General features: G+C 46.7%; 2 protein-coding genes across 6 annotated transcripts in view; one reads left to right on the top strand and one right to left on the bottom strand.

The window, feature by feature from the left end:
- The window catches only part of LOC144892684 (uncharacterized), an 88,328-nt gene that overhangs the window by 50,408 nt on the left and 24,664 nt on the right, over positions 1-13,256 (bottom strand). The window lies entirely within an intron of this gene.
- LOC137428924 (scavenger receptor cysteine-rich domain-containing group B protein-like) overlaps positions 1-13,256 on the top strand; it is an 87,424-nt gene that overhangs the window by 60,126 nt on the left and 14,042 nt on the right. For 4 of the 5 annotated variants that reach the window (XM_068118798.2, XM_078780806.1, XM_078780803.1 and 1 more), the window contains 2 exons: positions 2,338-2,649; positions 5,391-5,447. In XM_068118798.2, the coding sequence (XP_067974899.1) occupies positions 2,338-2,649; positions 5,391-5,447 (369 nt within the window). The remainder of the gene's footprint in view (positions 1-2,337; positions 2,650-5,390; positions 5,448-13,256) is intronic. The other variant, XM_078780805.1, reaches the window with a different exon arrangement.

Genomic DNA, 13,256 nt, shown 5'->3' with positions numbered 1-13,256 from the left:
AAGAGGAGAGAAAGGGAGCGTCCATTAGCTGTGTGGCTAAAAACCAAGATTAGACAAAGGGAGTGTCCACTAGCTGTGTGGGGTAAAAACCAAGAGGAGAGAAAGGGAGCGTCCACTAGCTGTGTGGCTAAAAACCAAGAATAGAGAAAGGGTGTGTCCACTAGCTGTGTGGGGTAAAAACCAAGAGGAGAGAAAGGGAGCGTCCCATAGCTGTGTGGGGTAAAAACCAAGAGGAGAGAAAGGGAGCGTACAGGAGCTGTGTGGGGTAAAAACCAAGAGGAGAGAAAGGGAGCGTCCCATAGCTGTGTGGGGTAAAAACCAAGAGGAGAGAAAGGGAGCGTACAGGAGCTGTGTGGGGTAAAAACCAAGAATAGAGAAAGGGCTGTGTGGGGTAAAAACCAAGAGGAGAGAAAGGGAGCGTCCCATAGCTGTGTGGGGTAAAAACCAAGAGGAGAGAAAGGGAGCGTCCCATAGCTGTGTGGGGTAAAAACCAAGAGGAGAGAAAGGGAGCGTACAGGAGCTGTGTGGGGTAAAAACCAAGAGAAGAGAAAGGGAGCGTCCCATAGCTGTGTGGGGTAAAAACCAAGAGGAGAGAAAGGGAGCGTACAGGAGCTGTGTGGGGTAAAAACCAAGAGGAGAGAAAGGGAGCGTCCACTAGCTGTGTGGCTAAAAACCAAGAATAGAGAAAGGGAGCGTCCACTAGCTGTGTGGCTAAAAACCAAGAATAGAGAAAGGGAGCGTCCACTAGCTGTGTGGCTAAAAACCAAGAATAGAGAAAGGGAGCATCCACTAGCTGTGTGGCTAAAAACCAAGAATAGAGAAAGGGAGCGTACAGGAGCTGTGTGGGGTAAAAACCAAGAGAAGAGAAAGGGAGCGTACAGGAGCTGTGTGGGGTAAAAACCAAGAGGAGAGAAAGGGAGCGTCCACTAGCTGTGTGGCTAAAAACCAAGAATAGAGAAAGGGAGCGTCCACTAGCTGTGTGGCTAAAAACCAAGAATAGAGAAAGGGAGCGTACAGGAGCTGTGTGGGGTAAAAACCAAGAATAGAGAAAGGGAGCGTCCACTAGCTGTGTGGCTAAAAACCAAGGATAGAGAAAGGGAGCGTCCACTAGCTGTGTGGCTAAAAACCAAGAATAGAGAAAGGGAGCATACAGGAGCTGTGTGGGGTAAAAACCAAGAGGAGAGAAAGGGAGCGTCCACTAGCTGTGTGGCTAAAAACCAAGAATAGAGAAAGGGAGCGTCCACTAGCTGTGTGGCTAAAAACCAAGAATAGAGAAAGGGAGCGTACAGGAGCTGTGTGGGGTAAAAACCAAGAGGAGAGAAAGGGAGCGTCCACTAGCTGTGTGGCTAAAAACCAAGAATAGAGAAAGGGAGCGTCCACTAGCTGTGTGGCTAAAAACCAAGAATAGAGAAAGGGAGCGTACAGGAGCTGTGTGGGGTAAAAACCAAGAATAGAGAAAGGGAGCGTCCACTAGCTGTGTGGCTAAAAACCAAGAATAGAGAAAGGGAGCGTCCACTAGCTGTGTGGCTAAAAACCAAGAATAGAGAAAGGGAGCGTACAGGAGCTGTGTCGGGTAAAAACCAAGAATAGAGAAAGGGAGTGTCCACTATCCATCGGCTATGTAAACAGGTTTAAGATGCTAACTCCTCTTGTTTAGGGGAAAACAGACATTCCGACTGGGTTGTGCATTGGTAGTACACTCACCTTAAAGATTCGTAGTCTGGATTTGAATCCTGATGTGACTGTAAACTGTCGGAATGGTAGTTTGCAGTCAGGGTATACTGTCTGATGGCATTAACTGAAGGATGTTACAAATCCTTCGATGTCTTTCACAAAAAGTAGGCGAGTTATCGGCATCACGCTGAACAAATTGCAAATTCCTGCCCAAAAAACAAGAGGAGAGAAAGGGAGAGTCCACTAGCTGTGTGGGGTAAACACCAAGAGGACGTCAGGCCTGGTCAACTAGTTCACAAATGACTTTGGCCATGTGTAGCTCATTTTAAGCCACTAACCCTAAAATGGTGGAAAATGGCAACATAGCAAAACTATTTCAAAATACATTAATACCGTATTCCAAAAATTTTGCTTAAGGAAAACATGTTGTTCCTTCCATAGCATTGGTCTAGTTCCTGGTTGTTTGCGCCGATGGTAACAGCCCCTTCCCAACCCCTTATCCCCTTTCTCCCACCAAACTAGGATGACCTAGTCTGAGCTGTAATTTATTTATTTGCATTGTCTTGACATGTCAACAATTGATACTTGCTCACTTTAATCACATGGCTTGCCCATTGGATGTTTGTTTGTGTAAAATGCCTTAGCAAATGAGCGTGTGGACAGGCTCACATGTTCGGCTGGTGGGGACCCATGACCCTTGCCAAGGCCGTGTGGAGGTGTGGCACAAGGGCGTGTGGGGCTCGGTGTGCGACGACGACTGGGACCTACGTGACGCACAAGTACTGTGCCAAAGTCTCAATTGTAAAGACGCCATCTTGGCGACACGCAGGGCGAGTTTTGGGCCCGGCCATGGCCCCGTGCACCTGGATAACGTACGATGCTCGGGCGACGAGACAAACCTGCTCGTCTGCCCCCACAATGGCTGGGGAATTCACAACTGTGGGCATCATGAAGATGCTGGAGCCATTTGTTCAGGTACATGACAGGCAAGGCCAGATGACTACCTCTGTTCAAATGTCATGCTCCGCTATCTCCACTGGATGTGGTAATGAACCGATTCCTCCAAGCCCTCAGCCATTGCTGTTGTAGCTTCAACAGTATCTGTAAATTCGCCATCAGCCAATTCAACAACATTATCAACCACTGCTACGTTACCATTAGTCATTACCATCACACTGTCAGCCACTTCTGTCCCATTAGCAAATACTACTAGATAACTAGATTATCTTCTACCGACTAATCTATCTTCTACTGTCTTCTACCGACTCCTCTCCGGCCTTGCTCCCCCAGCTCTCTCTGTGCTCTGTCCCCCAAATATTCCTACAGGTCGCACAAGATCTGCCAGCAACCCTCTGATGGTTAAACTGCCGAAATCTCGGCTCTCTGCTCACCTTCACTCTTTCATTCCTCTTTTCTCCCGCCTCTGGAACAAACTCCCTCACTCCCTTCAATCCCACTCCTCCCTCCGGGTGTTTAAAACAGCTGTTCACCACCATCTCTTATCTTCCCCCATCCAAAACCTTGATCTTTTCTACAACCGTTAATTCACCCCAGATCCACTTTTTTGAAATACCAACTTCCTTCCTGGAAGTCCTTGGTGTCCTTGTGTTTTATACTTCTCCCACCCCCCGCCCCCCTTCCCATGCCTCCTCCTCCCCCAAGCCCTCTCCCTCCCACAGATCTCCCGATGTCCCTGCTCTCCATCTTGTCTCCCGCTCCCTTTATCATACGTTTTATGTTTTATGTGTCAGTTTGTCTTTTTGTGATCAATGTTAGCTCTTGCACGAGCCTCGATCTTGTATACCAAAAAAAATTTGATGAACTGTATGGAGATTGCAGCCAACATATAAAGTACTAGCTGAGGTACCCGGCTTCGCCCGGGTTGAATAAGAATAAGACAAATATATGATGAAAAGAACATGTATATTTTAGAGCAATATCACAGTACATTTCCTACATGACGTTTTTTCAATTTTCAATTTCTCAAAACCTCTTGGTATACAACATTTCTGGTTTTCTTACTTGGTGCCAAGACAAAAAGATTGCTTGGTTTTCCAACCCTCGAGCAGCCCACGTACAGCTGGCCATGGGCAAACACTTGTTCTGTGAAGTTCAGGCCTACAACCTTCATTGATTGCCCCTCCGCCAGAAATATGTCTTGAAATATTCCTGAAATAAGTTGTTGACCTTTTGGCCTATGTTAACCTCAAAAATAATTGGTGGTTTAATTCAGTGATCTGATATGCAAATCCTCTTCAAATTTCAAGTCAATTAGATGAAAATTGACGATTTTAGAAATTTGGCCCATATTGATATTTTCACCTTTAGACCTCAAAAATAATTGGTGGTTGAATTAGGTGACCCGATATGCAAATCCTATCCAAATTTCAAGTCAATTGGATGAAAATGTAGGATTTTAAAAACTTCACCTTAAGTTGTTGACCTTTGGCCTATGTTTACTTTTTGGCCTATGCTGACCTCAAAAAGAATTGGTGGTTCAATTTCAGTGACCTGATATGCAAATCCTCTTCACATTTCAAGTCAATCAGATGAAAGTTGAGGATTTTAGAAATTTGAAATTGTTGTTGACTTTTGGCCTATGTTGCTCTTTTGGCCTATGGTGATCTCAAAAATAGTTGTTGGTTGAATTAAGTTTGCTGATATGTAAATCCCATTCAAATTTCAAGTGAATCGGATGAAAATTGAGGATTTTCGAAACTAAAAAAAAAAGTGGTTGACCTTTGGCCTACGTTGACCTTTTGGCCTACGCCGATCTCAAAAATAGTTGGTGGTTTAATTCAGTAGGCCGATATGTAAATCCTATTCAAAGTTCAAGTCAATAGGATGAAAATTAAGGATTTTAGAATTGAGGCTGACGACTGTTGAGAAACTCAGTTGGGAGGTTTACTGCCTGATCTTCATGTCACTTTGTCAAGAGAATCATAATTTCTTTCATGACCGGGCAACGAACGTCATTATGTGCGACTTTACGTCACTCCTACGGACGTGAAAACATTTGTTTTCCTTAAAAATATATTTAAAATAAATAAAATAATACATAAATTAACAATAAAAGAAGCTAAAAAACAATTTAAAATACAATAAAAAGCACATTAAAAATATAAAAATATGTACGTACAGTATACTGTACGTACGCGCAACCGCTGATTCTCATTCAAAACAGAGGCGACATACAGTATTCCTTTACTGTGTCTGTGTTAGCCATGGGTCCGAAGAAGGATAATGCTAGTGTTTCCAAGCGTAATGTGGCTACGATGGACGATAAGGTAAATCTGATTAAAAGGTATGGAAAAGGTGGAAAAGTGTCGGGGATGGCGCATAGACCTTATCACGAATCGGAACCGCAATGCGTCATGGGATCGCAAAGGGGCAATAGCGCCGCCACAAACTACACCATGGAATTGCAGCTGGCCCGGCTTTTTAAACCATTGATATAAAAATAAAAAGTAGCCAAAAACCACCAGGATCTTATGCTGATTCCGAATCTGTGTCTAAAACGTTTCTCCGATGTGTAGTTCTTGGGTTATAAGCGGACATCCAGACACACACACACACACACACACACACACACACACACACACACACACACACACACACACACACACACACACACACACACACACACACACACACACACACACACACACACTCCTCCTTTATTTATATAGATTGTTTATACCAAAATTGTTTTTCAGGTGCACTACACATAACAACGGCAGCTACTTCCACTTTTCTCTCAAAACTACCACGAGGTAAGTATTTCCACTGTTATCCTTAAAAAAAATTTTTTCATATAATTTCAACAGAGTCTTGTGCACTTTGACCAGTTGTCCTGTATTTTACAGGATCGTCTCGTTTTATACCAAAGTGTCCCGCATCCGTTTTCACACTATCCTGGGATGCCGTTTGTCTGGTATTCCCAGTAATTTTGCTTATGTTGGTCGTGATGCCAACTACCCTGATGTAGACGGCCTGTACTGACACAGTGTGACTTTAAAATACTCCAGAAGTAATCTCGAGCATATTGAAATACGTACTTAAAACCTCAGGTTCAGGGGCTTCACTTCCTGATGCCCACCAGAAGTGATGCCCATTCATCCCGTAAGGGGGCCCCCATCAACCTTCTTGACCCCTGCCTGAGTGTCCCTTTTTATTTATCATTAGAGCTGGTCACCCTGATCATGACGTAGATAACTCACCGATCCATGGTCGTAGCTTGTGGAAGAGCTAGAGAAGAATGGAATGGAACGAAATGGAAAGGGGGAAACACCAACGACAGAGTACAAGTGAGAGAGATCAAGGAGAGGGGGAGTAGGACACGTGGGGTAAACAAGCTGAAACAGCCAGAAGAGGAAGGGGAAAGTGGGAATGAAACAGAAAAGGAACAAACCAACGGACAAGTACCAAATGAAAAGAGGTGAGGCAGAGGGGGGAAGGTCACAATAGCCTGGAAAAAGGGAGTGCTTGGGAATAGGGTAATTGGGGGGTAGAGCACTCAATATGAAGAACAACCCAAACAGAGAACGCGCAGATGAATCTGGAATGATTTCTTAGCTTTTTGGAAGCAGATCACTTGAAGGACCAAGAGAAGCAATCATGAACAGGAAACCGTAATTTCCAGTTAGATCATTAGATCATTAGCCAATGTAACTCTGGTCGCCAACATGACGAAACAACATCAATGGTGACAAATCCTGTGCAATCCTGTTTTGTCGGAGGCTGCAGCATACTACTACGGGACTGTCGACGACACTATTTTCATTAAACAAAATGGCGATGAAGAACAAATGCAGGGAGAGGGTGAGAGTGGTGAAAGCTTTGTGCACTTCTGCTTTGGCAATGGTGCTGGTACATCACCAACATCGTTCCAGGAGAAAGAAGAAGTTGTGAGTAAAGCCCTGGGTGGAGAGAAGGCCGAATCAGAGAGCGCTGACAACTAGATAGTGGAACTCTGTAGAAGATAAGGGAACTCCTATTTACCGAAGTCAGAAAAAAACCATTTTGTAACTAGAACGGCATTATTCGACCGTGACGTCAACCGATATACCTCCACCCACATTATTACATCAACTCATTAGTTCCTGACTTCTTCCCAATATGGAACCACCTTCCCGAGGCCGTTCTTTCCCACTTTCCCCTCCAGGCCTTCAAGCAAGCATTACACCACCACCTCGTGTCTCCCCCATCTTGTTTTTTTTTTTACCCCAATTAACCGTGACATCACAAACGCATTTTCTCCCAATTTATTTCCTATGGAGCTCGTGATCATTGCACAAAGTCTCTTAGCCTCTGATATTGCGGCCCCCTTATGTTCAAAATGTGGAAATTTGGCGGATTTGATGGTAGCCTGTTGGATAACACCGTCCAGAAATATCTTTTGATAGATTGCTCTGATTAAGAACTCTGAGTGGCCCATAAAGTGCTTCGCTCCTTGGTGTATTCCAGGATTGGCTGATGATAAGTCTGATAGACTTATCATCAGCACACATGTGGGGAAGATGATGAGTTAAGTCATCAGTCTGACAGAAAGACTGCAGTTCAGCTTGTGTTTGTTACAGAAATACATCAAGAAATTTGCCAGCCAGTTGTTTTGGAGAGACAGAGTGAGGATGTAAGATTTGCAAACATTGCAGGAGATATTACAGGTATATATATGAGCAGCTCATGAACGAATTTTCTCCAAATCAGGAGACAGAGATACAGCTGTGGCCTCTGTGTCACAATTCTGCCTCACAACTGGAATGGGGTCCTCTCAGGCACATCATCTGTAATGTGATTGAGGGATGATTTACAAAGTGATTTCAAAGATACATATTGTTAAGTTTGTGGGGGGTAGGCAATGCAATACCTTAGTCCAGGTAGAATTGTATCGGTAGTGTGCTCCAACTGTTGTGAAGAAGAAGAATCCCCATGTACCCTAAGTAGAGATCTGTTAGACCGGATGTATTGTAAAAGTGTATCTTTGTCCCCATGATGAGGAGTGGGGTTATGTTAATTAGTTAGGGATTAAAGGTAATTAATCCCCTGTATGTAAGTGCCTCTGTAATCTTTTCCTCTGCTCCTTATGCAGCACACACACACATAGCCAAGCCAAGCAATTGTGCATTAAAACAAGTCCGTGAGGCCACGCCCCGAAGAGCAGTGATTGGTCAGGTATTGTCCGCTGATAGGATGAGAGGGACCAGCCATGCTGTGTAGCATGACCCGCTGATAGGAGCATGGACGGGGATCATCGGATGACGTCAGAGCCTTGAGAATAAAAGAGTTGAGTCCCTACATTTTGTCCTCTTGAGTGGGTACAGTCATTACGAGCAGACGCAGTTTATATGCTCTTGCACGAGGGACATTGAAAGAGAACAGTCGCATATTACCCTCTTGCGTTGGAACATTGGTGCACTGGTGCAGTGCAGTCACAGTTATCCTCTTGGGTCCTGGCTTTGGTGACAAGCGGCCATGTGTGCATCTCTCTTTGCATCTGGATTTCATTGCGGGCAGTCATGTCATGGCATTTTGTCTCGTGGTCCCTGGCTTTCATCAGTTTGAGCGACCGCTTTGTCCTTTCCTTGGCTCGTCGCGCCGCCAGGGAGTCATCTGGGTGCTGTGTGGACCAGATGGTGAGTGGATGGCATGGCCTGTTTGCTTCACGCTTGGCGGCTAGAGGAGCAAACTGTGCGCCAAGGCCTGTCCCCACGAACAGACTTCACACCAGGGCGTGCGTTTCCCTTGTAGGGACGCGGGACCTTCAACGGCCCCGGACGGTCACGGACACCAGGCGAAGTGCAGGCAAACGCACCTCACAAACACTACGCATTATTTTCACCTTTATTTTTCCCCTTGTGTTGTATACGATTCCATGTGGAGGATCCCGGATTAGGAATTTTAGTTTACTGTGCATTCTTTTGTTACCGGCATTTCCTTCAACTAGGGCATGCCCGTACTATATATAAGCTAGGACGTGCCCGTACGTGGGTGCCCGTTCCTTGCCAAAAAAAAAAAAAAAAAAAAATTTTGTGTAGGGGTGTGTGTGTGTAAACATCCTAGGGCGTGCCCGTACGTGGGTGCAAAAAAACATGCGTGCAAACAACAACAACAAAAAAAAACTTTGAAACCACGTGGCAGTAACGACCACAGAACCCCCCCCCCCCCTCTATTTACATGAATGGTTTGGTCCATTCGCAACGACCACAGAACCCCCCCCCTCTATTTACATGCAATGGTTTGGTCCATTCGCAACGCCAAAGCGAACGGCGAACGGCTAAATCGCCATAGCTCGGTAAGTACTTGTCCGATTAATTTCAAACCTTGAAAAGGCACATCCTCGGGTCCCCAGCAATATACCTGGCAAGTTTCAAGTATATCGGACCGGTAGTTGTCGAGAAATCGTTGTCGCATACACACACACACACATACACACACACATACACACACACATACACACAGAGATTAATGGAATTATAGATAGATAAAGCCGGTATTTGTACATTTTAATTCAGTGTCGGTTTGCATTGATTAACAGGGTCGAAACGTCCAGTGGGGTTCGTGAAGGTAAGAGCTTCGCTATCCCCCGCTGCCCTTCCCAATGCATATAAAGAAGGTCCGCCATCATTGACTGAGTGCCTCAGAGTGTTAAGCTTGCTCAGCTATCCGTCCCCAGGGGTGTTCACCCCGGGAACGCGGCAATATCAAAGCTGTTAGGTAAATCAAGAATTGAGTACATTCCAAGTTGGCTACAGGCCCAAACTCTTAATCACAGAAGTCGAAGGAAAACTTAGGGAAGAAGCAGAAATGGAACAGAAAAACAGAAACTTTTGACAGAAATTACCTCATCTGTGACCCTATGTTATTAATTTTTTTTTATTACCTCTGCCACCAAAGGTGGATGGAGGTTATGTTTTCACCCCTGTCTTTCTGTCTGTCTGTGAACAAGATATCTCAAAAAGTTGTGGACGGTTTCGGACGAAATTTGGCAGAGAGATGGCGTATGTGACAAGGACGAAATGATTAGATTTTGGTGAAGATCCAGATTTGGATCCGGCTACTAGAATTTTTAAGTGATCTTCCCCATTGGGAGATCGGGACAAAAACAATACATAGCAGGATATATCACAAAAGTTGTGGATGGATGATTTTGATTAAATGTGATTCTGTATTGTGATTTTCTGGTCTACTCTGGGAAACAAAACATAAACTGTTCACCTGGTGGAGGTATGCTCTCTACCGAGTGCTGTTCTAGATTTAGGTGTTTTAATACATGATCAATAGAGTTTTGAGAGAATGATGATACAGGGTAACGTGTGTAAAGTAGAACAGTTATGTCATTACTAAATGTTTAGCATAAGTGTGTGATAAAATCATGGGGCATGTGTCGAAGTTTGTTCTGGAGTTGATAATCGTGACCCCTCTCGTTTGTAATGTGTATAAAAGCCTCACACCATTTTCCCCTCATTTATCTTCAAAATCGTTCCTTTCGCAATCTGTCTATGTGTCCTTTACAAATGTTTCTACCGGTTGCACAAGCCCCACTCCCCACCCCGTCGAGGAAGGCGCAAGCAAGACCCTGTGACCGTGCGGAAGGTAATAGCTGTGTGGACGTTGAGGAGGAGGATACGGCCTCAATGACTAAACTGCACACAAATGCTCAAAGTGATGAGCAGCTGGGCAGTGAGCCAATGGACTCGCAGTGGCTGCTCATTCACAGCACGCCCGTGGGTTTATAAAAGGCTGAGAGGGTGCGGGAACAGTTCGGTTCTGGAGTTCACAGTTCAGTTTGGGAACAGTGGAGTTCAGAGTGTGAGAGGGTGGGAGAGATCGGACCAAACACCTCAAGAGTACGTGAGTCGAGCCAAAAGGGGTCCCACAGCGCAAGCCGAACAAGAGACATTGAAAACTACACTGGGAGTGTCGTGGAAGGAGAATTCCATGTTGACTTATTGCCCAAGCCTGGACGCATGTAAGCCGTCATCTCTCTCTCTCTCTCTCTCTCTCTCTCTCTCTCTCTCTCTCTCTCTCTCTCATTAAGGCCGAACTTCTCCACCCCACACAATCGTCACATAGGGATAGGTTATTTATGTCTTGTGACCTCCCCTTGTGTTACTCTTCATGGTGTGAGTAGTTAAGGTACCGCTTTAAGTCGTCTCAGTTTTGTGGGCATGTGAGGATTTAACATTTCCAAATAACGATTCGTGTGTTGCTTTCCTCGTTCTCCCCACATTATTTACTTATCATAAACCCTGTTTTTCACCACCGACGTGTCAGCCTGGAACGCGATTCGGATTTCGGAAAGTATAACCACGAGGTGAGTCAAAACTCACGTCCTTTGGAAATTGGACGCCAACATTTGCAGTGCGTTCCCCCGGGGTTGACTATCAGGCCCCAACCCTTTTCAAATGGGAGAACTATCGTAGGCAACAGATCTCGTTAAGAGTTTCTGAATGTCGGAAACCAAAGTAAAGATATGTTTGGCTTTCCCGGCAGATAGCATACGGTCTCTGAGGACCATCTGTTGCTAAATTGGTGACCGTCCAAGCGGAAGATTGTACCACCTGTCCATCCATCTCTTCTTCTTCTTCTTTCGTGTATCAGATGGCCAGCTCAGTGTCGTGCAGCCATGCCCTCGTCTCTGGTCCTACGTCGAAGAGGCCGGCTTCTGAAGGTGGTCTGTATAGGGGGCAGGTGGTAATTATGTGTTCGGCAGTCTGCTCAGGCTCGCCGCACTCGCACGCGGCACTGTCTGCCAGGCCCCACATCTTCAGCGATGATTTGAAGCGGCCGACCCCCGTACGTAGATGGTTCAGCAAGGTCCATTGCAGGCGTGGTAGGTCTTCTCCTACGACGCCACCTCCTGGGTCCCAGATGTAGCGGTGGATACGTGTGGGCCCGGCCGTTTCCCACACCTGCTTCCAAGATGCCGCCAGCCAGGTGCTTCTAGACAGGTCCTCAGGGATAGAACTGAGCATCTCTTGTGCCGCCTTGTTGTAGGGATGGCGGGACTTGAGTCTGCTTGGAAGCACCACTATTGTTGTGGTGTTGTGCAGGATGTGCCAGTCGTGTTTCTGGGCATTCCTTGCCAGGGCGAGGGTAGCAGCCTCCCGTAGGAGGCCGGCCGGGGCGATTCCCGCTAGGACTGGCAGGTGGAATGCCGGGGTGGGCTTCAAGCAACCAGCTACAATGCGGAGGGCATTGTTAATGGCAACATCAACCTTTCTCATGTGTGGGCTTCTGCTCCAGGCTGGGGCGCAGTATTCGGCTGCAGAGAAGACCAGGGCTTGTGTGGATATTCGTAGGGTGTTGGCGGAGGCTCCCTAGGTCGTACCAGCGAGACGTCGGATAAGCGAGACCCTTGATGTCACCTTGGCCTTAACTTCTTCTAGGTGTTGCTTGAAGGACAGTATCCGATCTAGGCGTACACCGAGGTACTTTGGGGCTTGCTGGAACTCCAGGCGTTTGTTGTCAACGAACACGTCCAGTTCCCTTTTTGCTTCTCTGTTGTTAAGATGGTATGCCGCTGACACTGTCTTACCAATGCTGAGCTGCAAACGCCACCTCCGGAGGTAGGCTACCAAGGTGCCCATGTCTTGGTTGATACCGTTTTCCATCGCCTTCCATGTTGGTCGTCGCAGCATGATGGCCAGGTCGTCCGCGTAACCGTACTTTCTGGATGTTGTATCCGGCAGGTCATAGATGTAGATGTTAAACAGCATCGGCGAGAGAACAGATCCCTGCGGGACACCATTCCTCAGTCTTCTGAGCCTGCTGCGCTGGCCATCGCTGGTCTGTAGGACAAAGCTGCGGTTTGTTAGCATCTCCATGATGAACTTCACCATATGCCGGTCTGGGATTGTCCTCAGCAACTTCAGGTGGAGTCCACGGTGTCAAACGGTGTCGTATGCAGCTGTCAGGTCCAGGAACACGACGCCAGCTTTCTCATTGTCCTGGAAGCTGTCTTCGATATCTTGTGTGAGTAATGTTACCTGGTCCACTGTTGACCTGCCACGACGGAAACCGGCTTGTTCCCGCGGGAGCTGTGGGTCGACCACTGGGTCGATGCGGCTGTGGATCATCCTCTCCAGAATCTTAAATGGGACGCAGAGCAACGAGATCGGTCTGTAGGACTTGGGATCTTCCGCAGATTTGTTCGGCTTCGGCAGGGCTATGACGGAAGCAGGGCGCCAGGTCTTCGGGAGCTTGGACCTCCGGAGGCACGACGAGAAGAACGAACACAGCCAACCAGATGTTGTTGTGCTCTGGTGGATGACGAACTCCGGATGTATGTTATCACGGCCTGGTGCCTTACCCGGCTTGAGTTTGCTCATGGCCGCACTGAGTCCGGCTGCTGTGAAGTCTCCAGAGAGATTGGCATCAGCGCTGGCCGCCCTGGAGAGAGAAGACACCTCACGCAACGTCAGGCGGGCAAAGTTTTTGTCTGCATCCGGGAAGCGACCGTTCTTCAGGAGCTGGGACGCAATGGCGTCTGCTGTCACCGGGCACCTGAATGGCATTGTATTTCTGCCTGTCAGCTGGTTGATGGTCTGCCACACCCTGCGACTAGAGTGGGTAAAATC

Source organism: Myxine glutinosa, chromosome 6 (assembly GCF_964187855.1).
Source record: "Myxine glutinosa chromosome 6, kmMyxGlut1.1, whole genome shotgun sequence".
In the NCBI taxonomy this organism is placed as follows: domain Eukaryota; kingdom Metazoa; phylum Chordata; class Myxini; order Myxiniformes; family Myxinidae; genus Myxine; species Myxine glutinosa.
Note: the sequence above shows the minus strand (reverse complement) of the source record. Positions and strands in the feature narration are given on the sequence as shown.